Source organism: Zingiber officinale, chromosome 11A (genome assembly GCF_018446385.1).
Source record: "Zingiber officinale cultivar Zhangliang chromosome 11A, Zo_v1.1, whole genome shotgun sequence".
NCBI classification, from domain to species: domain Eukaryota; kingdom Viridiplantae; phylum Streptophyta; class Magnoliopsida; order Zingiberales; family Zingiberaceae; genus Zingiber; species Zingiber officinale.
In genome coordinates, this window is record NC_056006.1 from 92,398,824 (window position 1) to 92,423,546 (window position 24,723).

Sequence of the window (24,723 nt, forward strand, 5' to 3'; positions counted from 1 at the left end):
TCACTTTAGATTTTATATATCATGAATGTGAATATATCATGAATTTGATAGTGTGGTTTGTGCATGATTGGAATTGAATGTATGGTTGGTGAATTGATGTATCATGTATTGTGAATGTGAATTGATGTATCGTGTATCATGAATATGAATATATCGTGTATTGATTTTTGAGTGTGAATGTATTTGGATTTGAGTGTGTTTACACGATACATTTGAATGCATCGTGAATGTAAATGTGGTTCAATTTGAATTTGAATTTGAATGTTATGGATGCGAATGTGTATCATGTAAATAGGGTGAAATCTTTCAAAAAAGGGAGGTGCTGATAAACATTTTCAAAAAATTAAGGGTGGAAAAAAATTATATTCGTGGCTAATGTTAACAACTGAGAAACTTCCGTTATGACATAGCAACCAAATTTTAATGCCATCGGGAATTTTAGCAACAGAACAGTCACTCTTAGCGATTGATTAGCGACTAAATATTTTGATCGCTAATTTGTATTCTCCTCGTAGTGGAGTAGTCAACTCGAATTCAATAATTTTAAATACGAATCAAATATTATTTGAGCCGGTTAGAAAAGCACATGAGCTGACTTCATTCATCGTTTGCACCGTAGCAGTGTAGTTCTTTTTAATTGTTATGCCATGGTAGTTAAATTAGATTTTAGATTGTCCAACTTGATCCTGCTCGACTCCCTTAGCTGGTACCGTTCTTACTGTTATAACTTGGGGCCTGGTTGCCAGCTCGGTCTGGCACAGTTTTTTAACTCTCGAATAGAATTTACTTGGTCGCCTTGGGATCGGTAATTAACAATCTAACTCGTTCATGAAACAAGTTAATATAATTAAACACAAAATTAAACTTTGTGCTTTCGGTGTTTGATCATCATGTCAATGTCATGCAAAACACTAGTTTTATGTGAGAGCGTAACACGATGAATGCTAATATCTTCACTTTAATTAGTCGGGCTGTTTAGATAAAAAACAGAATAACATTGAATAATTTTATTACATATATATATTAAGTCTAATTAGATGTGTCGATCATGGCATGCTTGCCCTCCTTTAATTAATTATTTACCCAAAAAAATTGTTAAATTTTATATAAAAAAATCTTTATTTGTTGATTTTCCCTTTCCCAATTAGCTCGAACTCGAACCAGTGTTTATTTGTGCATGCAAACTTCACTTATCGATCGGGTCTCCTTCTCCAGGCACTTGAGCACGATGTTGGCCGTCCTCGACAACAACTCCGACCAATTCCTGTTCAATTAATTAAATCAACACAAAACTAAAAATTAAGTTCGAGTAATTAAGTCAATTAAAAGTACTCACCCGTTCTTTGTGTCGAAGTTCAAGCCGACGATGTGCTTAGCTTCCTGGATCGCCCGGTTGTACCTCCGGAGATCCTCCGGCGAATGCACAGTGGCGTCGCCGCGCACCACCAGCTCCGACGGCTTGACGTCGCAGAAGACGGGGATGAGCTTCTTGTTGGACTCCACCATCATCGCCAGCTCGTGGAGGCAGAAGACGGAGTCGCAATAGCGCTGGGAGAAGATGGCCACCCCGACTCTGCACTGCCGGATCCCGGCGTCGATGGACTCGTACAGCTTTTCTCCGGGCGCCATCGAGCGGTTGTCGAGGAACGGCCGGACGTTCATCTGCACCAGTCGGTCGTAGAGCAGCCCCGCCACGGAGCTCTTAGTGTCCGCGCCCCGGTGGCTCAGGAACACGTCGACGCCGGCGGCGCATTGCTTGGAGAATTCCGGAGCTGTTTTCCTGGCGAGGATCCTAGAGGCGCCGGCACGGTAGGGGACGACGACGCGGTGCATAGAAGAGGCGGCCATTGAAATCAAAACAGAGGAATTAATTAATGGATTAATTGATAGGCTTGGGACTGAATAGAATGTTAGCTGCGCAATATATAAATAGATGTATTGATGGATATGGAAAGCATTCGACGACACGAGTGCCCGTGAGAGATCTGGTAGTTTGAAAATGACTAATTCAACTCATCAGAATTTATTAATATTCAATCTCAGAAACATCGTTGACCAAAAGACTTTGACTCTACGTTAGTCAAACAGTGATCTACGTGTCAATCGCGATGCGCACTGGCCCAGTCTCATCCACGTTCATTCCAAGTACAAACTGGAAGCCCGACATCCAGCCCATTCGGCCCAATAAAATAATAATAAATAAAATATGAAAAAGAATGCTTATTTATTAATGAAAACCTATTTATGTCTTTGGCGACAGAGAGAAGATCATGTTGAATCAAATAAACTGAGAATATTAGATTCTAGAACCCAATTATTTAAATATATATGAAAGGTGCGTTCTAGTTATTGCTTATTACAATTATATTTTCTCCATGCATGTCGACATATAGGCTTGGAATATGACCTACAGGTCTTCGTGCATTATTAATTTGATGCACGGAAAAACTGAAAAATAACCAACTTAACCTCCACGAACCCTCAAAATTTACTTTTCAAGGAAATCTTTTTGACATTTACATGTTATGACTCAGTCAGTTATACTATATTTGGAGTGTAGACTTAGCAAACATTAATCTAAGCCCAGAGATCGGGCAAGAGATCTACGTACGTACATATAATGGTTCGAGACAGTTTGAATAGTCAAGGAGAAAAGTTGAGATACGTGCATGGAAAAGTTCTATTTGTTTCTAATATTTATAATTTGTATGGGTTAAAATAATCTATTTTTTTTTAAAGAACATATCTTGATTTCAATATTAATTTTAACTCATAGATTCTTAATTTACTGATGAATAATTAGAAAAGTAAAATAAATGATTTCTCAACATGCAAAATGATATCAGACTGTATTAATTTTTCAGACTAAAGCGAGATTGAACGACTGATGTTTGATATATTATTTTAATAACAATGGAAAATACTTTTAGGAATTTAAATTCCCCATAAATTTCAATAAATGATTTCTTAATGCAATATGATTAAAAAAAAAAAGAAAAAAAAGACATGCAACGGCAAGAGAGGTTATTAAGTTATTTAAAGTTGAGGTGCATGTGCGAGCTTGCAATTGGATTACTTATTTTACACTCTACTTTTTACAAATAAAAAAAATCAAAAAAAGGAGCAAATTTATGAGCGTTTGATTAGTTTATAGAAAGTTGATGATATTTTAAGTATAAATTATCGGATCGCAGCTATGTATAAGTCGCTGGCGTAATCTTTCTCATCCATTAAGTAAATTGAATACGTATCTAATCAATAGTCAAATAAGTAAGTAGTATTTGTAAAGATTTTTTTTTTAATTTATAATTAAAGGATACTAGATTTTTAACCGTTTATTATTTTTTAATTTATTTTAATAGTCAATAAAAATTTCTATAGTCCGAACTTATCACCTCAACGTCACCCGATTAATTAATTAATTATTATTATTATTATTATTTAAAAAAAAAGTAAATAGTCTCGATCTCCGAAAAGAAAAGATACCCAGTGGGCCCCACTTTCCCGTGGTCTTCCCTTTCCCACTCCTTTCGTTTGCCCTGTATTCATTGACATCTGGGAGAGGGAGAGGATTCGGCTATCCGCTCACCTTCCTGCCTCCAATCCGATCTCTCTTCCTCGTTCCGGGCTTCGCGCGGTGGATGCGGCATTGCGATCCGGATGGGAAACATCCCCACCGCTGCCGCTGCCGCTGCCGCGGCCACCCCTCCCGGAGCTCTCACTCGTTCCGGTAGCACTGGCAGGATCGGGAGGCGTCAGGCGAGGAGGAATGACGAAGAGCGAAGAGAAGCTAATCAGAGAGGCGCGTCGATTCGGGAGGATCGGCTGCATGCCCTTCCGGGACGGATCTTCTCGAACGAGGGCAGAAGCTGCACCGCTTCCATCTACACGCAGCAGGGCCGCAAGGGGATAAACCAGGACGCCATGATTCTGTGGGAAGTAAGACGCAAAAGTTTGATTTTTGATTTTTTTTTTTTTAGTTAATTTTATGTCCGTCGCTAATCGATCTCTTAGATGGTCGTTTGATGGTTCGGGTTCCTTGTTTGTATGCGTTTTCGACGCAGGACTTCGGCGGCAACGGGGGCGTGCTATGCGGTGTGTTCGACGGCCACGGCCCTTACGGCCACCTCGTTGCTCGAAAGGTGAGGGATGCTCTCCCCCTCAAGCTCCTCTCCTTTCTCCCTGGCGGTGGCAACCGCCGCAAAGGTGTGAGCCTGCCGTGTTGCGGCATAGGGAGGAGAAGCGACCTGCCGGTGCAAGATCCTTCCTTCTGCGTGGAGGAGCCGTTGTTCTCGGCCTGGAAGGAAGCCTTCGTGCGGTCGTACAAGGCCATGGACAAGGAGCTCCATTCTCACTCCTCCCTCGATTGTTTTTGCAGCGGCAGCACTGCCGTAATCTTGCTCAAGCTGGTTTGCCTCTTCCTATGCTTGTAGATTTTTTACCATTGTCTCATGGCACCTCACTGGGAATTGTGTCTTCGCACAAGTACAGCATTCGAACCTTTTCATCGCAAATATTGGGGATTCCCGAGCTGTCCTGGGTTGCAGAGATGACATCTCTGGCTCGTTGCGTGCCGTGCAGCTGACGGTTGATCTCAAACCCGACCTTCCAAGTATGTGTTAGATTGATCTTTAACATGCCCTTCGTTTTTTGATGAATTAATGCCGACTGTATAAAGCAACTGCGTTTCCTGCAGGAGAAGCTGAGCGAATCAAGAAATGTCAAGGAAGAGTTTTTGCACTGCAGGATGAACCGGAAGTGCCGAGGGTATGGCTGCCTTTCGATAACGCTCCTGGTCTAGCAATGGCTAGGGCTTTCGGAGACTTCTGTTTGAAGGATTACGGAGTGATCTCAGTTCCAGAGTTATTCCACTGGTCACTCACCGAGAAGGATCACTTTGTTGTTCTTGCTTCTGATGGCGTAAGTGATCTAATTTAGAATTCACAAATTGTTGCATTTTTATTGAAACTGAAATAACATTGTAGTGCAGACACTCGATATACACTTCATTCACCTGTTGTTTTCTAAGGGGCTTCAAGCATTTATATTCCAGCTATCAATAATTAGACCTTCAAGGTTTACATTCCTGCTTAAGTTTGTTTCATCATACTAATGGAGAAGGCTCATAGTTTGGGTGATTAAGGCTTTTGCAAAAGTTATTGATCTTATACACGTTGCTGTGATAATGAGAGTCTCTACCAATGATTATCCCAATTGAAAAAGAGAATGGTGGTCACAAGGTTGTACATCCCATTCGTGAGTTCAGCTGTCAGCTATGACAGCTAAAGCCATGACACCTACAACATGTTGCAGTGTATCTTTTGCCTGTTTGCTTAACTTTTAGCTGACCTACTCTTTATTGTTGAAGATAAAGAACTGTGTGCATGGTATAACCTCTTTGCTCAACTGGACTTTATAGCTCAGCACATGCATCAGTCACGTTATGGCTAAACTTTCACACGTTGAGTTGAGTCAGTGTGCATGCATCTTAATCAATAGAGTTATATAATTGTTGCTGCAGGTCTGGGATGTACTCGGCAATGAAGATGTCATTGAAATTGTCTCATCTTCTCCTTCTCGATCATTGGCTGCAAAGGTCCTTGTTGAAGCTGCTGCTCGAGAATGGAAGCTCAAGTATCCAACTTCAAAAATGGATGACTGTGCAGTGGTTTGCCTCTACTTGGACGACAAGAAGGATGTCTCTGTGTCTGAATCTTTGGATAACAGCTCTACATCGTTCATTTATCCTGGCAATGAAGATTCCAAAGTTGAAACCGATGAAGCACAAGATTCTGAACCCACATTAGACCGGAATTTCACAGTCAGAAACACCAGGATAGCAGCTGCTCTGGACGAACAAGGTTCAGAATGTTTTAAAGAGGATGGGAACTGGTCAGGCCTGGAAGGGGTGACCCGAGTTAACTCCATTGTTCAACTTCCAAGATTTACAAATGATGAAAATGAACAGTGAGGCTTGATTGATGAAGCATTTAGGAAGTATAGTCCTTTCTTTCTTCATTCATTAAGGCGACTTGTAAATGCTTCAACTAATCAACTTTTCAGGGGCTTTGCGTGAATCCTTCGCCTACCTTTGGTAATGATATCCGAATGCGTGTGTCATCACAACACATTTGCTGTTTTTATTCGCGATAGCAAGAGATTGGCCGATGGATTTTTCTAAATTAGAAAAACGATGTTTCCTTCTGTTACGTTTGGTGTTACCTAAAAGAAAGTTTGCTACGTCACGAAGTGTTTGATTTGACTTTTTTAGGCCAAAGATCTTTTGACCATTTATAATGCAAATTGCCGACCATGTCAACTTACGTGGCATCACCTCCTGTCTATCCATTGGTCAACTTTTCAAACGAGGACTCTTCAAAGGTCAAAACGTGCGGGGACGGCGTTGAAGGACGACTTTTTCACCTTCGTTTATGAACAATGGACGCGCAGCTCCATGTACATATAAAGGATTAACCGCCATTTCCTTCATCAATAGTGAAGAAAAACAAGCAGCAACGGCAACTACAGCAGCAAACATGGAGCTCATTCACTCCGGCGAGGAAAGCCGCACACCGCCCAGCGCGGGCGGCGCGCTGGTGGAGCAGTCGCCGAGGGTAAGAGGCAGAGGGGGTCGTCCGTCGTCCAGGTCTCCTCGACGGCCGCAAACAACTCCCGGCAGGCGGAGGCGGGCCGCCTATTCTCCTGCATCAGACGGAAACCAGTCGGCCAACCGGGAGCTAATCCTGCGGGCACTCCATCCTCCTCCGACTCGCCCGCCAACTCCTTTGCCGGGGCTGAGGACGTGGTTCTTCCGTCCCACGCCAAGCCCGCTCTCGAAGATGTCGTCGGAGTAGCCATGTTCGTTTCGTCAGATCGATCGCAGCCTCCTTTCGATTTACCGCTTACAATCATTCTTTGATTAATTAAACCTTCTCCGGTCTCTCTGAGAATTTGGAGCGGAGTTAATCCCAATCTGATTCCCATTTTGCTGAGCAGCAACTCAAATCTGTCGATAGCAATTGTGAAAAATGTTATTCATCGGTGGAATAGTTCACCAGATAGAGAATTGCATTCTGTTTAGTTTAATTGACTCAATTTTCTTCACTTTTAATTACACGCCCCTGCCGCTGCACGCGGTCAACGCAATCAACTGCCATTTTTGGGGCGACGTTCCAGCCGACGAGGCTGACTACTAAACTGCCGGCGGCATCCACGGCTACGGCCACGACATCAAACTATTCACCAGCTCGTGGCAGCCGGCGGCAGGGAGACCGAGTGCAGCAAATTTGACTTGATTTGATTTAATCTTGGCTTGAGCTTTGTTCAAGATTAGTTCATTTAGTGTTATTAAATTCTCAATTCAAGATGACTTAATTGTTTAAAATTTTTAGTTGTTTAATTAATTATTGAGTTTGATAATTTAAATCTATTTATTTATTTTATTATTTAATTAACATATTAAAAAGAATTTTATTCATAAATATGGTTCGTGAATATTATTCATGAGCATTGTTCATAAATGTTAACGAGTTGAACATATATATGTTCAACATTGTTTGTTTAGTTTAACGAGTTGTTCAAACTTATTTGTTTAATTAATCTTATATATATATTGAAAGAACATAAATAAATTTTAACAAATCGAATACTAAATTTATTCATGAACACTTGATTCATTTAGAGTCCTAATTTACATGAACTTCATAACAAGAAATCAAATTGGGTGAAGTAGATTACACCGAAAAAATCTCAATAATTCAAATTTTATAATCGATTTGATTCTATAAAATTTTCCATAAGCCAATAAGTTATATCAGAAATGTCCAGACTATGCCAAACTTTTCGAGAAAGACTAAAATGATTCAGATTTGATATTATATTCTAATATCAAATCGAATTTTAATTATTTTTATATAATTTTAATTATATATATCTAAATTAAAACTCAAATAATTTCAACGAATTTAAATTTAAGTTATTTTAATTTATAATTCAAATATGCTCCAATTAAAATCCAAACAATTTGAATTAAACTTAAACTTGAATTTTATTTTAAATTTACTCGATTGGTTTGCACAATTGTCCGCTTGGTCGATAAAATATTAATTCAGTTATTTTTTTTAAAAAAATTTTTTTAGTGTTTATTTCGATTGATATTCCATGAAAGCAACGCGATTTTATGAGCTGGCCGGTTTGGAGTCCACGAATATCTCAGATGGAATAGAAAAGAAATCATCTCAACAACGATTCGCAATTCGACATTCCATCGAAACGTGTGTCTGAGAGAGGGAGAGAATTGATTTGATTTATATAGTGGTGGATAAATGAAGTGGAATTAGATTCGATGAATTAAGGAGAGCTGCTTTTCCCCCCCCCTCCCAATCTGACACACACCCCCTCTTCTTCTCCCTCTCTCCCTGCCAAATGACGCATGTAGCCCCCTCCTCTTTTTTTTCCTTTTTTTTTTAATTTCACTTAATTTTTATTTAGTTTTAATTTTTTAATTAATTTTGTTTAAAAATAACTCTCAGTATATTTTAAATTTTCTTTTTTAATTAATTTAATTTATTATTTTTTATCAATACTTATTTTTTCAGTTTTATATAAATTTTATTTAGTTTTTATTTTTTAATTAATTTAATTTATTAATTTATTTAGTTTTATTTTTTAATTAATTTTGTTAATTATTTTTCATTAATACTTATATTTTTAAAATTTTATTTAAGTTTTATTTTTAATTAATTTTATTTATTATTTTTTTAATATTTATTTCTTTAATCAATTTTATTTATTATTATTGTTATCAAATTTTTTTAATTTTATATAATTTTTAAATTACTCCTTTCCTGTAAATTACCTTCCTAATTTGACACTTAAATTATCCTCATCCAACTATTGATACATGTCATAATCTTCTCTCCCTTTAAATCATCCCTCCCTCGAATCATTGACATGGTTAGAGGATGGGTAATTTAAAGAGGGTGAGAGATTCTGACATGTGTTATGTGTCAATGGTTGGAGGGAGGGATAATTTAAAGGAAGAGAAGATTATGACATGTGTCAATAGTTGGATGAGGGATAATTTAAGTATCAAATTAGAAAGATAATTTACAGGAAAAGAGTAATTTAAAAATTATATAAAATAAAAAATTTTAAAAATTTGATAATAATAATAATAAACAAAATTAATTAAAGAAATAAAACTAAATAAATATTAAAAAATAATAAATAAAACTTAAATAAAATTTTAAAAATATAAGTATTAATGAAAAATAATAAACAAAATTAATTAAAAAATAAAACTAAATAAATTAATAAATATATATAAGTATTAATGAAAAATAATAAATAAAATTGATTAAAAAATTAAAATTAAATAGAAATTTAAAAATATATAACTATGAATGAAAAAATTAATAAATTAAATTAAATTTAAAAATAAAACTAAAAAAATCAAAAAAAAATCAAAAAAGATAGAGGGGCAGAACAGACATTTAAAGGGGAGAGAGAGAGGGGGGAGGGGAGGTGCGCGTGTCAGGGGAGGGGGGAAAAGCAATTTACATGAATTAATTACTTCTATGTCGATTTTAAAATGAGAGCGTAGTGGCGTGGGAGTGGGGTGGGATCGCAAGGAAAAGCAGCACCCTGTGCCGTCCTGTGTTCGCCTTCCCATTCTACTGCCTCCTTGCTTTCTCTCTCTCTTCCTTTTGGCTTTTTAATGTTTATCGTCGAAATCTGAAGACTTAGTGGAGACTTAGCAGCTAAGGCTTGTTGGAGACGGCAGCCCTCGGCCAGGTCCTCGCGCTGAGGTTGGAGCCGCCCGATCTGCTTGCTTTTATGTCTTGCTTTTGTTGGTTATCGTGGAGCTGCATTATGGAGGTGATGGTCGAGTTGGATCTTTTTGCTAGGCTTTTCGAATCGACCATTTTGTTTTGGTTTCCAATATGGTGATTTTATGAGAGAAAGCTGGGGTTTTTGTTTGATTTGCGGCGGTGTTGTGGTTCTTGCTGTGGATTTTAGGTCTGGCGGCTTGTTAGGGCAGCAGAAAGAGTTGATGATTGTTTTTCTTTGCATTGTTTCTTTCGCTTTGCAAGTAAGGTTTCGGTTTCCATTTGTTAGTCAAAGTTTTTCTTTTCTCTTTTGCAGTTTTAATATATTCTGGATTTTTTTTTATAATACTCTTCCTCTTTTAGTAACGAGTAGCGTGGAGATCGATTAGGAGAGGAAGAGTTAGGTTCCTTTTATTTTATTTTTTAAGTTACTACAAGTGGAAAAAAAGTATTGTATATGCGAGTTGTTAACAATGCAAATAACATTCCTCTGGTGACGAATGGTGTAGCTTTGTTGTTTTAAAGTTTTTCCTCTTCAGTTGCTCTATTTAAGTTTGAAACAGAAAGTTAAGCGTCTTGAATGCAGTAACAAAGCTTCAACCTTTTTTTGTTACCCCTATCAACCTGTTCTAATTCTAGTGCTTGTTGCTTTGTTTATCTCATCAGAATTGGAAGCTTGATGTTTCATGGTGATATTTACCCAAGTGAATGACATGAATTCAAAGGTCATCTTGTGGGTTTGTCTGGTGGTGATTTTTGTTTTGTCACATTGCTACTCATTCACTGATGAACGGGATGGTATGCTATGTTTTGTTTTCCTTCTCAAAATTGTCTTTGTTTTTTAAAATGACTATAGGCTCTATTTGTCCCTGTTCTTTGTTGTGTGCAATTGTGCTTGATGCATCACGTACATAGTTAAATTATATGTATTAGAACGTTTGTTTATACTTGTGGTAGGTAGAGCACCTAAATTTTATGCACGTACTTTGCAAATGCAATGCTCCATGTATGTCGAATTTCTTGATCTACAGTTACTATTGCTACAATTTTTTTCTTAGTTGCTGCTATAAATGGCTTCTATGTTGCACTGGGTTCACCACCTCTTCCTGGATGGGTTCCGAATGGAGGAGACCCCTGCACAGAGAATTGGCAAGGTGTTCAGTGTGTTATCTCAAACATAACTGCAATGTACGGTAATTGTCTCCTAATTTATCCAATTGAAGAATCTTACGTTCTTATGTTAATGGCCTTATTTTGATAGAGTTATAAATGCTGCAAATCTTGGAGGACAACTGGGGGATGCTCTAGGCAATTTTTCTTCAATAATTACAATGTCAGTCGTAGTTGGTTGAATTTCATTTTTCTGTTAGCATGAGAAACTGCAGTCTCATTCTCCAATTCATTCAGTTTTTCTCAAAGCTCAAGCCATCATCTAGAATCTGTATATTGACTTTTGTTTGCTTGCTACTTTTGGTTGTAGAGATCTGAGTAACAACAACATTGGTGGAGGCATACCAGGAAATCTTCCTCTCACCCTGCGCGCATTGTATGTTTTAACTGATAATATGCATCTAACTTTCTTGTTTCCATAGATTGCTCTTAGTCTGTGATGATCTGCATGATTTGCCCTGGGACAGTTTTCTTTCAGCTAATCAATTCACAGGCAGCATTCCAGATTCCTTATCAAAGTTAACCCTTCTGACAGACATGTAATGTGTTGTTTCGTTTTACACAATTGATCATGTGTTTGGTTTGTTAGTCTCAATGTCACTGGTGGCCTTTGTGCTGTTCAGGTCGATTAATAACAATAAATTGAGTGGTGATCTGCCAGATGCCTTTAGCTCTCTCACTGGTCTAATAAACTTGTGGGTTGGGTTTTGTAGTTCACTAGATATTTATGTTTTCTGTTTATCCTTTGCTATTAATGAGTAACATGTAAATTTTCAAGCAGGGATCTTTCTTTCAATAATTTCAGTGGTCCATTACCGGCCTCAATGGGAAACTTATCATCTTTGACTACATTGTGAGTCTCATTTGAATGCATAAGATTATTTCTCTTAACCCTTTTGAGAGTGAATACAAAATTTGATGATTACTTTTTTGTAGTCACATGCAGAGTAATCAGCTCTCCGGCTTACTAAATGTGTTGGAAGATCTTCCTCTCAAGGATTTGTAATTCCACTTGAATCTCTGATATATATATTTTTTTAAAAAAAGTATTTTCTTTCTTCTAGTTTTTCAATTTCTACTCCTAGGGTTATGCTAAAAATTAGTTAGATGAGTCTAAGTTTAATCATATGAAATATTTAGTTAGTGTCATCATCATGGTCATCTTCTTGCTGTGGCTGTTCCAACTATTAGTTATTGGGTGTTATGTCTGAGTATTCTACATATCTTCTAATACTTCTCCTTTAATGAATTTACAATATTTTGCCTCTCAACTTCATGCTAGATGCTGTCCTCTCCTAGGATTAGTTCCTTCTTATTTTATTTTCCATAGGAGGTGGGCAAATTTCATGTGATGGCACAGGCCCCCTTCTCGACAATACTTTCTTCCTTGACCTCCTGCTCTCTTTCTGCTTGTACCACCTTCCTCCTCTACACCTTATCCTTTTCTTTTTATTAATTTCTTGGTTATGTATTTCTCCTTATAAGCTCACCTCTCCAATTGATGCTACCTTCTCTGTGGCCTCCATACACACCTCATACTACAGCCCCTAGAATCATCCCTCCTCATTTCAAGCTGATGGAGAAAGTCTTATGATGATCTCCAATGTCTCCAATATTAGTTCCAACTTCAAATTCTTGCCTTGGCCTTTGCCTTTCATGCAACTCTCTGCCTTTTCAATGTCAATCATTCTCTCATTCCTTTATGTGAGATTGAAAAAGAACATCTACATCTACCATGAAGAGATTGGCATTTTCATTGGCTATGACTAGGAAATCAATCTTGTGAGACAACACTCATTGTTTTCAACCAAGAAAAGCAGCCACTTGATTGTAGACATCAAAACATGACCAACAAGATTCTTGGCAATATCGGTAGATTTTAACTCTACTAAGTCAGGGTTGGCAATTTTCAAATAGAAAAAGAGAGGAATTATTTTAAATAAGCAGAAATGATGATTTTGTGAATCAAAAAACTAGTTTTATAATTTAGAAGAAGATGAATTTTTATGAAAATTTTTAAAAAAAAGAAAGAAAGAAAGGTCCAATACAAGTGAGAGTTGGATATGAAAAAAAATACATAACTAATAAAGGTCGTTTTAGTTGAAAAAACAAAAAGAGGATAACAGTTACTCCTAAAGCTTTCTATTTATGATGCAGTATCCTCTCTTGTTCTGCTTTATTACTGATTGTGTTTCTCAATTTGGCATGACAGGAACATAGAAAACAATCTATTTTCAGGACCAATCCCTGAGAAGCTATTAGATATTCCAAATTTCAAGTAAGGATCATTACATTATTTGATATCATACGGTAAATGCAGTATTGGTTTAGAGCATTAAGCAATTAAAATTCTAATGTACCAGATTACAAGTAAATTTTGTTTTTAGTTTTTGAATTGCCTAAGGAGTTGAACACTAGATATTTTTGCAGCCATGCACATGTATTTTTTACAATGAATCATCTATAAGTTGTATGGCTATTCCAGAAAAGACGGGAACCCCTTCAACACCTCTATTGCACCATCAGTGGCTCCGCCTCAGTCTGCTTCGCCTCAGTCTGCTCCACCTCAGTCCGCATCACCACCTCATCATTCAGGATCCCGAATTCCTGATACCAAGCATACAAACTCTTCAAATGAAGCATCCAGTCAAGAAAATTCTGGCGGTGGGAACAATGGAAAAATGTCAACTTTGAAAGTCGTTGCATATGTTGTTGTATCTGTCATCATAACTGTTGTCATTATCCTGCTCATCATATTTTGTATATCAAAACATCAAGTGCGGAAGTCAAACCATGATAAATTGGTGAAGAGCCAAGCAGGAATCACAGGAAGAAGGTTCAATGAGCCTATAAATGAAGAGCATTCTGCAAAGACAAACAATATAGTTGGCCAATGTAAGAGTTGTGCTACTGTTTCTGTAGAAATTCTGGTTTTATGGATTTAAATTTTGAAATGCTTGCTCTGCAATGTTTTCTTTTTTCAGTTGCTAAAGGGGATCACAATGATGAAGAGAAGGAGAATAAGCACAAAATTGATGTGAGAGAGACCGATCTAATTATTCTCCCGCCCCCACCTCCACCCTTGCTGACACCACCACCACCACCACAACTGCGTCATGTTGAAAAACTTGTTGCGAAGCCAATTGCTCCTGGTAGACATGTTAGCACTTCTCAAATAAACATTCCCGCAACATCTGCTACATCTTTTTCTGTTGCTGAGCTTCAACAATACACAAATTATTTTAATGAAGAAAATCTGGTCAGAGATGGTATGTTGGGCAAGGTATACCTTGCAGAGCTTTCTGATGGAAAGGTACGAAAGACTGTAAAACAGAACCTTGACTTTTTTTGGCTATAAGGGTTTTCAGATGGTGCAAATTTACAAATTAGCTGACACAAAATAACTATGCAATTTACTACTTGGTCAGATGATGGCATGATGTTCTACACACTTATGTATTCTTGATATAAATGAAAAAACTTTAAACAATATATCTAAATCTTCTCAAGTCTATTGCTTAGAATATAGAAGAGACTAAAGCTTCTTAGTTTAACAAATCATTTCTGAAATATTGTTTATTTTGAGTGCTCACAGTTTTCAGATGATTATATTGTGTCATATGTGTGTCTTTGAACTTTTTGATTTACAGTATTTTGGATGCACACTGTTGACTGTTCCTTGATTAGCATGCTTTGCCAATTTTTAAAAACTCCACCATATGATTGTTCTATATTAGGAGACATTTTTGTTATCCTGATTAAATATATTATTCTTGGTTACAGCTATTAGAAGTCCTAAAGCTTGACAACGGGAACTCAAGAATCCCAGTTGATGACTTTTTAGAGCTGGTTCTGTCCATCTCTGACCTAAGGCATCCTAACATTGCTGAGCTAGTTGGGTATTGTGCAGAGTTTGATCAACGTCTACTTGTCTACAAGCACTTCAGCAAGAAGACCTTAGATTATGTAATTCATGTTGGAGATGATCTCAATGGTAAACTATCATGGGGGGCTCGAATTGAGGTAGCCCTTGGAGTTGCAAGGGCATTAGAGTAAGTGGAAAGTTTTATCAATCCTTAAATATGCCACACAAGAATCCTAAATTCACGGACTGAGAATTGCACATGTTGTGTTTCAGGTACCTTCACCGTGGTTGCCAACCACCACTTGTGCATCAAAATTTTGAACCGGCAAATATTCTCATTAATGATAAGCTTGTTGTACGTGTTACAGAATGTGGTTTGTCTTCACTAATGTCATCCAACTCAGTGATTCAGGTAATTTCAGATAATTCTAGTTTATATTCTGATTAGCCATGGAGGAAAATTGTTTTATGGCAAGCATTTGGCTTAGATATATGCTAAAAGGAAACTACATCACTAACACTTTTTGCCTACTTAAAAACGCAGCATTTAGATTGTGAGCCTTGTGAAGAAGGATGCATATGCCAACCCATAGCTCATTTATAAGGTTCATTATATGTGCCATGAAGGACTAATCCACATTTGCCAATTGAGCAGTCTTTTATCTCTTAGTTTCAATATTTAGCTAAGGTGACTCTAGACTGGACAAGAGTAGGTGCTGCAGAGCAAATTTTGATCCTGTCTGAATAAGGAAGCAACTTTGAAAGGTTTTCCTGAATAATCAACTTGGAAATTATATTAGCTTCACATGTACTGAGAATATTAACAGATTATTAACAACTAAAGCCTAATCCCTTTTTATAGTTATAGAGGCATTTTTTCTGTGAAATGAAAGTAAAACTTAGACGCATCAAATAGTGTATAAGTGTTGGTGTGTTGTCTTCTTCCAGTTGTCTGGTCGAATGTGTACATCGTACAGTTATGAAGCCCCAGAGGTCAATGACGGTGGAGAATATACTGACAGGAGTGATGTGTACAGTTTTGGAGTTATCATGCTAGAGCTTCTCACTGGTCACAAGCCATATGACAGGTAAAATGCATAGATGTCTGCTCTGTGATGACTTCTGATCAATCCATTTCAGACAGACATGTAATATTCCTGTTTATCACAGTACACGTCCTCGTGCTGAACAACATCTTGTAAGATGGGCTAGTTCTCAGCTATATGATATTAATGATTTAAAAAGGATGGTGGATCCTTCTTTAGCAGGAAGGTATTCTGAGAAATCGCTGTCCTGCTTTGCTGACATTATAAGCAGCTGCATTCAGGTATTTTTCAAACTTCTTGTGCCATTGACCCACTTCATTCAGTTCTCACCTAAATGCCTCAACAAATCAATGTGGTGTCTGGTTGTTGGTTGTAAGTGGCTTTTCATTCTCCTAGCAATGAGAATTTAACTCTTGGAGTTTCAACGTTTTAAACCTTGATATTTGATTGATTACTGAACATACTTGCATCCAAACTAATTTGGAGTGTTTATCTTCTTGGACATACCATGGCTTGTCTCACTTTAACATACCACATAGCCTCTAATATCATACATTAATCTAGAATACAAATAGATATGTTGAATCCCGAGCATATAATTGATTCAAGATAGACTAAGTTCATGTTAATTCAAGCCTCTAATATCATACATTAATCTAGAATACAAATAGATATGTTGAATCCCGAGCATATAATTGATTCAAGATAGACTAAGTTCATGTTAATTCAAGCAATGGTGCAAGTACTCTTACCACATATATGTAAGTTTTGGAATCCAAATATTGTTGCAGTCATTGACTTGTTTTTGGAATTTCTAAGAGAAAAAAGGAATAATATTTATATGTATACTGTTATAACATGATATTCTGTTCCTCAGCAAGCCCCAGAATTCCGACCGGCAATCTCTGAGGTTGTTCAGGATCTCATTCGCATGGTTAAGGATTTGAAGGCTGCAAGAAATTGAATTCCTGTCTATTGTAAAAAATGGAAAATCTATCATAAAATGTGGCAGGAAAATCTATCATAAAAGCACGAGGAGAAGGTGGCTGATTGATTGCTATGTTGATTCTACATATGTTATTGCAACTTTGCCGACATGGCGGTGAGACTAGTGCCCGCCCTTGGAAAAATTGGCGGTTCTGGAAGGACATTGATTGTAGACCCCCTCGTATTGTATGGGACATTAACTTGCTCAATTATTGTTTGGAGTAGAATAAGCCTAGTTGTGTGATGTAGAGCATATTCTTTTCATTGATATGGAATGGAAGCTGTATGAGGAATTCCAATGTATCCTATGGTTTATGGGGCTGGGAATCACTTGTGGTTATGTATTTAAAATGTATGGAAGAAATTGAATCTGTAATTCTATTGGAAAATGTTGTTACCATTTTTCTTTCAACAATGTCAGATAAAATTCTGGCTTGATTTTTAAGAGATTTTTGAAGGTTAGATCAGGTTAGCAGCTCATTGGGGGCCTCCACAACCAACACTTTGAGAATCAAACTTGCTTGAGGGCCTAACTGGACTAATTGGCGGTGCCATTATGAAATAATGTTTTATCTCAATTACCTAACTTCGCTCATAATGATCGGTTATGGTCGGTCTCAGGTCCGGATAAAAGAGGAGGGTTGCGTTAGGTTGTCAGCTAGCGTCAAACTATGATAAATATTCAATGAATGAATTCATTAAACTATTGTGCTAATGTTAGGTTGTTCTTCGGAAGGAATGCGTTGCAGAGTCTGACTGTAACGTTTCGGCAAGGGTTGTTACATCTCCAGAACTAGAGTGTAGTGATAAATATGCAAGAGTTCGCGTTACAGGGTCTGTCTGTAACGTCTCAACAAGGACCGCTACATCTACATGAGAACTTGAGTGTAGTGTTAAATAGGTAAAAGTTTTCACACCATAGGTTAGATAAGAACAAATATGATAGGAAAACTAATAATTTAAGATTTGGAACATGGAATATAGAAACTCTCACTGGTAAATCAATAGAGGTAGTAGATATGATGATTAGGAGAAAAATTAGTATTTTGTGTACAAGAGATAAAATGAATAGGCGAGAAAGTAATGATGATAGAGAACTCGGATTTTAAGTTATGGTACACTAGAAAGAGTAAAGCAAGAAATGAAGTGGGTATCATTGTAGATAGTTTGTTAAAGGATAAAGTTGTAGGAGTAGTTAGAAAAGGGGATAGAATTATAGCTCTTAAGATAATAGTGGCGAAAGAAACTATAAACATAATTAGCGTATATGCACCACAAGTAGGATTAGATGAAGCTACCAAATCAAGGTTTTGGGAGGACTTAGATGAAATATTACAAAATATTCCACCAAATGAAATGATTTTAATAGGAGGTGATCTAAATGAGCATATCAGAGTGAAAAATGAGGAATATGAGAGAGTACATGGGAGTTATGGGTTTGGAACGAGGAATGAGGAAGGGAAAACTATATTAGATTTTGCGATAACATATGACCTTATATTAGCTAATACGTTTTTTAAGAAAAGAGAAGAACACTTAGTTACATTCAAAAGTGGGAATAATAAATCTCAAATTGACTTTCTTATGGTTAGGAAGAAGGATAGAAAGATTTGTAAAAATTACAAAGTCATCCTTGGAGAAAACTTAACTACCCAACATAGGGTAGTAGTGATGGATATATACCTCAAACATAGTATCAATAGAAGAAAAATATATATAATTCTTATAATTAAGTGGTGGAAGTTAAAGGATGGGAAATAAAATATATTTAAGGAGAAGGTAGAAGTACAAGCATTAGGTGAAATATACGATGACTCTAATACAACATGGGATAAGATGATATCAAAGTTGAAAATAGTAGCAAAGAGTGTACTCGATGAGTCAAAGGGACATGCACCACTAAGTAAAGAATCTTGGTGGTGGAATGAGAAAGTACAAGAGAAAGTGAAGGAAAAACGAATAACTTATAAGGAATTATATATTTGTAAGAACGAGGAAAACTTAAAAAAATATACAATAGCCAAGAAAGAAGCTAAGAAAGTAGTGAGTGAAGCAAAAAATGAAACTTTTGAACGCTTATATCAAAAATTGGATACAAAAGAAGGGGAAAGAGACATTTATAGAATAGCTAAAGTGAGAGAAAGGAAAACAAGAGATCTTAGCCAAATAAAATGTATTAAAGATGAATGTAATAGGGTATTAATAAATGATGGAGAAATAAAAGAGCGGTGGAAGAGATATTTTCATCAACTTTTTAATGAAGGTTTAGGTGACCAACTTAATTTAGGTAATTTAATTAGGTCAAATGAGCATAGAAATTTTAATTTTTTATCGTAGAATTCAAACTTCAGAAGTAAAACAAACTTTAAATGAGATGCACAATGAAAAAGTCGTTGGACCAGATGATATTCCGATAGAGATATGGAAGTGCTTAGGGAAACAAGGTATTGAATGACTTGTAAAATTATTTAACATGATATTAAAAATGAAAAGAATGTCTGATCAATAGAGGATAAATATTCTAATTCCCTTATATAAGAACAAGGGAGACATACAACATTGTGCAAACTATAGGGGTATTAAACTAATGAGTCATACTATGAAACTTTGGGAAAAAGTAATAGAAAAAAGATTAAAGAATGAGACCACAGTGACAGAAAATCAATTTGGGTTCATGCTTGGAAGGTCGACAATAAAAGCTATACATCTCCTTAGACAATTAATTGAAAAATATCGGGAGCAAAAACAAGATCTACACATGGTATTTATTGACTTAGAAAAAGTTTATGATAGAGTCTCAAGAGAAATTATATGGAGAATTTTAGAAAAGAGAGGTATTAGCGTAACATATATTGAACTAATTAAGGATATGTATGAGGATGTAACGACCAGAGTAAAGATTTCAGGGGGAGTAACTGAAGCATTTTCATTAAAGATAGGGTTACATCAAGGATCAGCTCTAAGTCCCTATCTTTTTACACTAATTATGGACAAACTCACTGCGCACATTCAAGACACAGTACCATGGTGCATGTTGTTTGTAGATGATATTATTTTGGTAGATGAGACACGTGAAGGAGTAAATGCTAAGCTAGAATCTTGGAGGGAAACACTAGAAGGGAAAGGTTTTAAGCTTAGTAGATTAAAGACAGAATATATGAAATTTAAGTTTAACAATATTAGAAGTAATGAAACAATTGTTAAGATAGGAGAGGACGAGTTGCCCGAAACCGAGAGATTTAAATATTTAGGATCATTTTTATAAATTGATGGAGGGATTGAGAGAGATGTCTTACACAGAATACAAGCAGGATGAGTGAAATGAAGGGGAGCGTCGGGTGTTTTATGTGATAGTAAAGTACCTCTTAAACTTAAATGTAAGTTCTATAAAACCGCTGTTAGACCTGTTATGTTATATGGAGCTGAATGTTGGGCTATGACTCGAGCACATGAGCATAAGATGAGAGTTGCAGAGATGAGGATGTTAAGGTGGATGTGTGGACATACGAAGATGGACAAAATAAGGAATGAGAGTATTAGAGAAAAAGTCAGAGTTGCATCTATTGAGGACAAACTCCGAGAGACACGTTTAAGATGGTACGGACATGTACTTAGACGATCAATAAATGTTCCAGTTATGCGATGTGAAACTATGATAAACATGCATGTTCCTGTCGGGAAGCTGAGAAGACGGACTTGCCAACGTGACTTGGCTGGAATGTTGACCGCATCTCCATGACCCGAAGTGTGAGTTGTCTTCTGTGTTGACCGAGTCGCCAAAAGTCCTCTGGTCAATAATCCCTACAGTCAGTGACCGGGTCGCCCCGGTCTCTGGTACCCCGGTGCTCGAGGCGAATCCCACAAATATATAAGCAGTCGAATACTAATAACAGAATAATAAAATAAATGCAGGAAAGGTACGCTAACATACCCTGACCCCGGCGTCTTCGGATGGATGGGTGAATTGATCGCACTGCTGATCGAGTCGTCACAGCTCGGACGAGTGGATGGATGTGAACCCGCTGAGGAACCAGATCTGAGGGTGACGGCATGGAATCCGGTAAAGCTTGGATCCGGAAAGCGACATATAGGCCAGAATATGACAACGACTCATAGGCCGATACGCGGCACGCAGGCCGAGTAGTACAGATAACTCACAAGCATAATAATGGTGTAAAGAATGAAATACCACGGCTCGATGGCCAGAACCAAATCGGCTCGCAGGCCGAACATCATCTTAGCCCGAAGGCCGGAGTAAACAAACCTGAGCTCGCCAGATGACGGCTGTCCAGAGAGTGACAGCACCCGCTAGAGCTGGTCACGACTATCGCTGTAGGCAACACCTGCTATAGGCGTCGGCGTCGATGGCAGTGGCGGGAAGCGCCGGTGGCCGCTGGAAGAAGTGTTGACGCCCGCTGGGGGCGCCGGCGGTGGCATCCATAACCGCCGGAGGCAGCGGTGACAGCCGCTGGGGGCGGCAGCGCCCGCCAGAGGCAACGACAGCAGCAGTGGCTGCGGGAGAAGGTGGCAGTGGCCCCGCCCGCTGGAGATGGTGGCTCCTCCATGGCATCAACGTCGGTGAGAGGCTAACCTGACCGGAGACGAAGGCGGCCCAAGTGTTATCCTCCTCTACTCGGCGTCGGTGCTGTGTGTCCAGAGAAGAAGGAAGAAGAGGGATGGCAAGAGGGGTCGGCCGACATCGGCGCCGGCTAAGCGGGAGGAGGAAAAGACCCCTTGGTGGTGGCGAAAAGATCACACACGAAGCCCTTGAGCTCGGCGGAGCAGAGAGAAGGAGGCAACTGTGAGTGCCAGTCGCCGGTAGCAGTGCAAGTCCAGCGGTGGGAAGCACCGGCGAGGATGAGGAAGAAAGGTTCTTCCTGTGTGCGGCGGCGGAACCACGAACCCTCCCCCCCCCTTTTCGCTCTCCTACAGTGCCACTTTAACAAACCCTTAACATGCCCCAAAGACCGAATTGCCCCTTTTCCTCCTCCTAATCACTCTTCTGCCCTCAAACACTATCCGCATCAATGCATATCAAACGAGAAAGAGGACGACAAAAAAAGACTTGATTAGTAACAATAAAATAAGATAAAATTTATTTAAATATAAATGATGATATAATAGGAGATAGAATTCAATGGCGTAAAAGGATTCATACAGTCGACCTTACCTAATGGGGAAATACTTGATTGTTGTTGTTACATGAATTTTATCCTTAAAAAAAATTACGCAAATAAATATGATTCATAATTTTAATTTGATGAATGTACTAGAAAAAAAAATCATAGGCAAATTATCATAAAATTCCCATGTAAAGTTTCAATTTTACTGTCTATTCTTATGTTGAAGAATATTTGTTTCATCTATCACAGACAATTAACCGAAAAATCATAAAATTCCCGTGTAAAGTTTCAATTTAGGACAATTAACCGAAAAATCATCTATCACAGACAAGTTGCTTCATCCAGAAGCACATCCTCATCCTTATCTGAAACCCTAAACCGTAAAGTAATCTCCCAGCCCAATTCCACGAGACAAATAAAAACAAGCAAAAAGGACAACGTCCAGTTCATCACTAACTAGTTCAGTTAATTCAATCCCTTGGAGGTAGAGGAAAAAAAAAACTCTCACAGCAACTTTTTTATTTTTATTTTCTTTTTCTGTGAGAATCACACAGCATCAAATTGCACGATAAGGTAAAGATAGAGTTGGACGGCTATCAATCAACAGTGGCCGGTTTAAATGCGAGGCAAATGCTGTATCCGGTGGCTCTGGGTTGTACCCCGCTATTAATAATGAGATGGAACAGCCCACGCCGGTCTCATGATGCCTCACGCCCGGCGGTCCCCAACGCGCAACGCTTCCTCCACCTCCTACCTGCCCTCCCCGCTCCGCCTCTTTATAACGAGTCCCTCGATTTCTCCCGGGCATTTCATCAAACAGAAAGCGGGCGGACTGAAACCGATGGTGGTGTTGTGCTTTCTGGTGGACCAGCGGCGGAGGGTGAGGAGCACCAAGCCGGCGGCGGGGATCTGCTCGCGGTGCGGGGCGTGCGCGCGGGTGGCGGACATGGAGACGGCCACGCGCTTCTGCTACGTGCCGGTGCACCGCAAGAGCTGGCGGGCGATTATCTGCACCTTCTGCGGCGCCCTCCTCAGATCGTACTACAACTAAATTATCCAGAGCTTGTTTCATTGCCTTCTGAATTATGTACAATACTAACCTGGAAATACACTATTCTTCGGCGCCGTCGAATCAATTACTCCTGAGCGTTAACACGCCGTTTCGACAATTTTTTTTTTTATCGGAAAATAAGAAAAGCTCCAGAGGAGACTGGCCAGATTCTGTTCTGTCGTGGGCGTGAACTGTGAAGCGCTGGCGTCGGGTACGGCGACGGCAGAGTTGCGAGTTTTGACATGGCAGGGACGGAGTGCGAGTCGAGGTAGGTGTGCACATAAGGCGCATCCTACACGTGAGCGTCAAACTGCATGGTAACGGACTAACGGGAGCCACACGCGAGGATTCCAGCGCGGACACCAAAAATTCATCTTTTGCTTTGATACCGTTATTCCTGTCAGTTAATTACTGGTGACTTAACCGTTAGCTATAAATTTTCTTTACACCGTTTGCCGGTATTGATCTCAACGGATGTATATCCTCGGACAATTTTTTCCCCCATCTACTAATCACTTAACAATTAATCGTAAATTAATCCTATAATTTAACTCTCTTACATAATATAGTATTGAAAAAAATAATATATTGTGAGAGATTTATAGGGTATTAATTAAATTTAAAATATATTGAATTAAATTCAACTTACAATTGAAATGATACGAACAGGATAATTAGGCTACCATCATGAATTGGTTTTTACTACGTGACTCACCGAACAGGTAAATCAGCTGAGCAGTAGGTCTGTATTATTGAGCGGACAAACTGAGCAGCAGGTCTGTATTACCGAACGAGCAGATCGACTAAGCAACAAATCTGTGTTGTCAAGCGGATAGATCTGTCAAGCAGCAAAGAGAACTTAATCGCCGAACGGACAGATCAGCTGAGCAACAGCTTTTGGAGCCGACCGAGCGAGTGACTTGTTGAGCAGACCAATTGAGCAGTGCAGCAGATAGGGCAGAGCAGCTCGAGCAAATGTCACGGTCGAGAGAATAGTATGAGTCATCGACAGATCACAGAGTCCGCTCGGGTAGAGCAACCGTTTGATCAGATAGGTCAACCGAACAGTACGATTGGGGGGGGCGTACAGAAAAAGACCGAGCTAGGCCGGTCGGGTGAACAGACAGATCGAGACGGTGCCGATCGGGCGAACAGTGTTGGCAGGGTAAAGATACCGAGCGAAGAGACTGACCGGACAAGAGGTCGGTCGGGCCTTGAGCAACGGACCACCATTTCATTGATTATCACTCAATCATAAATAAATATAATTATCTTTTATTATAATATCATCATCGTGATCATTTTTCCTGTGATAAGATATAGAAACATAAATTATGGAAACATTTTATACAGAAAAAAAAATCTTATCCTTAGATGCAACAGCATTATCCAAAGTCAACCCAACAGTAGTTTGTGGCAAGCCATCCCAGTGTGCTAATTAAGCTCTAAATAAATGATCTTCTGCCACAAATATCTTCTTATATATAGTTCTTTTCTATTACAAGATTAAGTCCTCGGACCTGGTGTCATGGTAGGATATGTAGATTGTCACTCAGATATTGCAATCAAAGAATACTGGACGCCTAGGTTGACTATCACACGTGCTTCCCGATTTATCCTGATGGTCGGTGGAAAACTTCCGTAGGATCAG

The 24,723-nt window shown here is 38.5% G+C and overlaps 4 protein-coding genes across 7 annotated transcripts; 3 read left to right on the plus strand and 1 right to left on the minus strand.

Moving 5' to 3' along the window:
* Positions 1-1,167: 1,167 nt before the first annotated feature.
* LOC122031577 (TIR-only protein-like) lies at positions 1,168-1,848 on the minus strand. Its single transcript, XM_042590673.1, has 2 exons — positions 1,337-1,848; positions 1,168-1,264 (listed from the first exon to the last, which is right to left on the minus strand). The coding sequence occupies exons 1-2, from the start codon at positions 1,846-1,848 to the stop codon at positions 1,168-1,170; spliced, it is 609 nt and encodes a 202-aa protein (XP_042446607.1).
* A 1,678-nt stretch (positions 1,849-3,526) lies between these two features.
* LOC122032348 (probable protein phosphatase 2C 64) lies at positions 3,527-6,077 on the plus strand. Its single transcript, XM_042591630.1, has 5 exons — positions 3,527-3,939; positions 4,065-4,409; positions 4,492-4,612; positions 4,697-4,920; positions 5,522-6,077. Exons 1-5 carry the CDS (start codon positions 3,661-3,663, stop codon positions 5,969-5,971), a joined length of 1,419 nt encoding a protein of 472 aa, XP_042447564.1. The 5' UTR covers positions 3,527-3,660; the 3' UTR covers positions 5,972-6,077.
* Positions 6,078-9,596: 3,519 nt separating this feature from the next.
* LOC122031142 (protein STRUBBELIG-RECEPTOR FAMILY 3-like) lies at positions 9,597-17,274 on the plus strand. 4 transcript variants are annotated; one of them, XM_042590235.1, is made up of 17 exons: positions 9,597-9,879; positions 10,497-10,628; positions 10,889-11,018; positions 11,092-11,163; positions 11,311-11,376; positions 11,468-11,539; positions 11,624-11,695; positions 11,782-11,853; positions 11,937-12,002; positions 13,213-13,278; positions 13,486-13,895; positions 13,985-14,313; positions 14,784-15,052; positions 15,139-15,277; positions 15,814-15,953; positions 16,036-16,192; positions 16,789-17,274. In XM_042590235.1, exons 2-17 carry the CDS (start codon positions 10,517-10,519, stop codon positions 16,873-16,875), a joined length of 2,259 nt encoding a protein of 752 aa, XP_042446169.1. In that variant the 5' UTR covers positions 9,597-9,879; positions 10,497-10,516; the 3' UTR covers positions 16,876-17,274. The 4 variants fall into 4 exon arrangements, with proteins under 4 accessions (XP_042446169.1, XP_042446171.1, XP_042446170.1 ...); XM_042590237.1 differs by having other exon boundaries at positions 9,597-9,809; XM_042590236.1 differs by lacking the exon at positions 9,597-9,879 and adding an exon at positions 9,907-10,093.
* Positions 17,275-22,514: 5,240 nt separating this feature from the next.
* Positions 22,515-23,521, plus strand: LOC122032472. The gene has a single exon (XM_042591760.1). It carries the CDS (start codon positions 22,722-22,724, stop codon positions 23,070-23,072), a length of 351 nt encoding a protein of 116 aa, XP_042447694.1. The 5' UTR covers positions 22,515-22,721; the 3' UTR covers positions 23,073-23,521.
* The last annotated feature ends 1,202 nt before the right edge of the window (positions 23,522-24,723 follow it).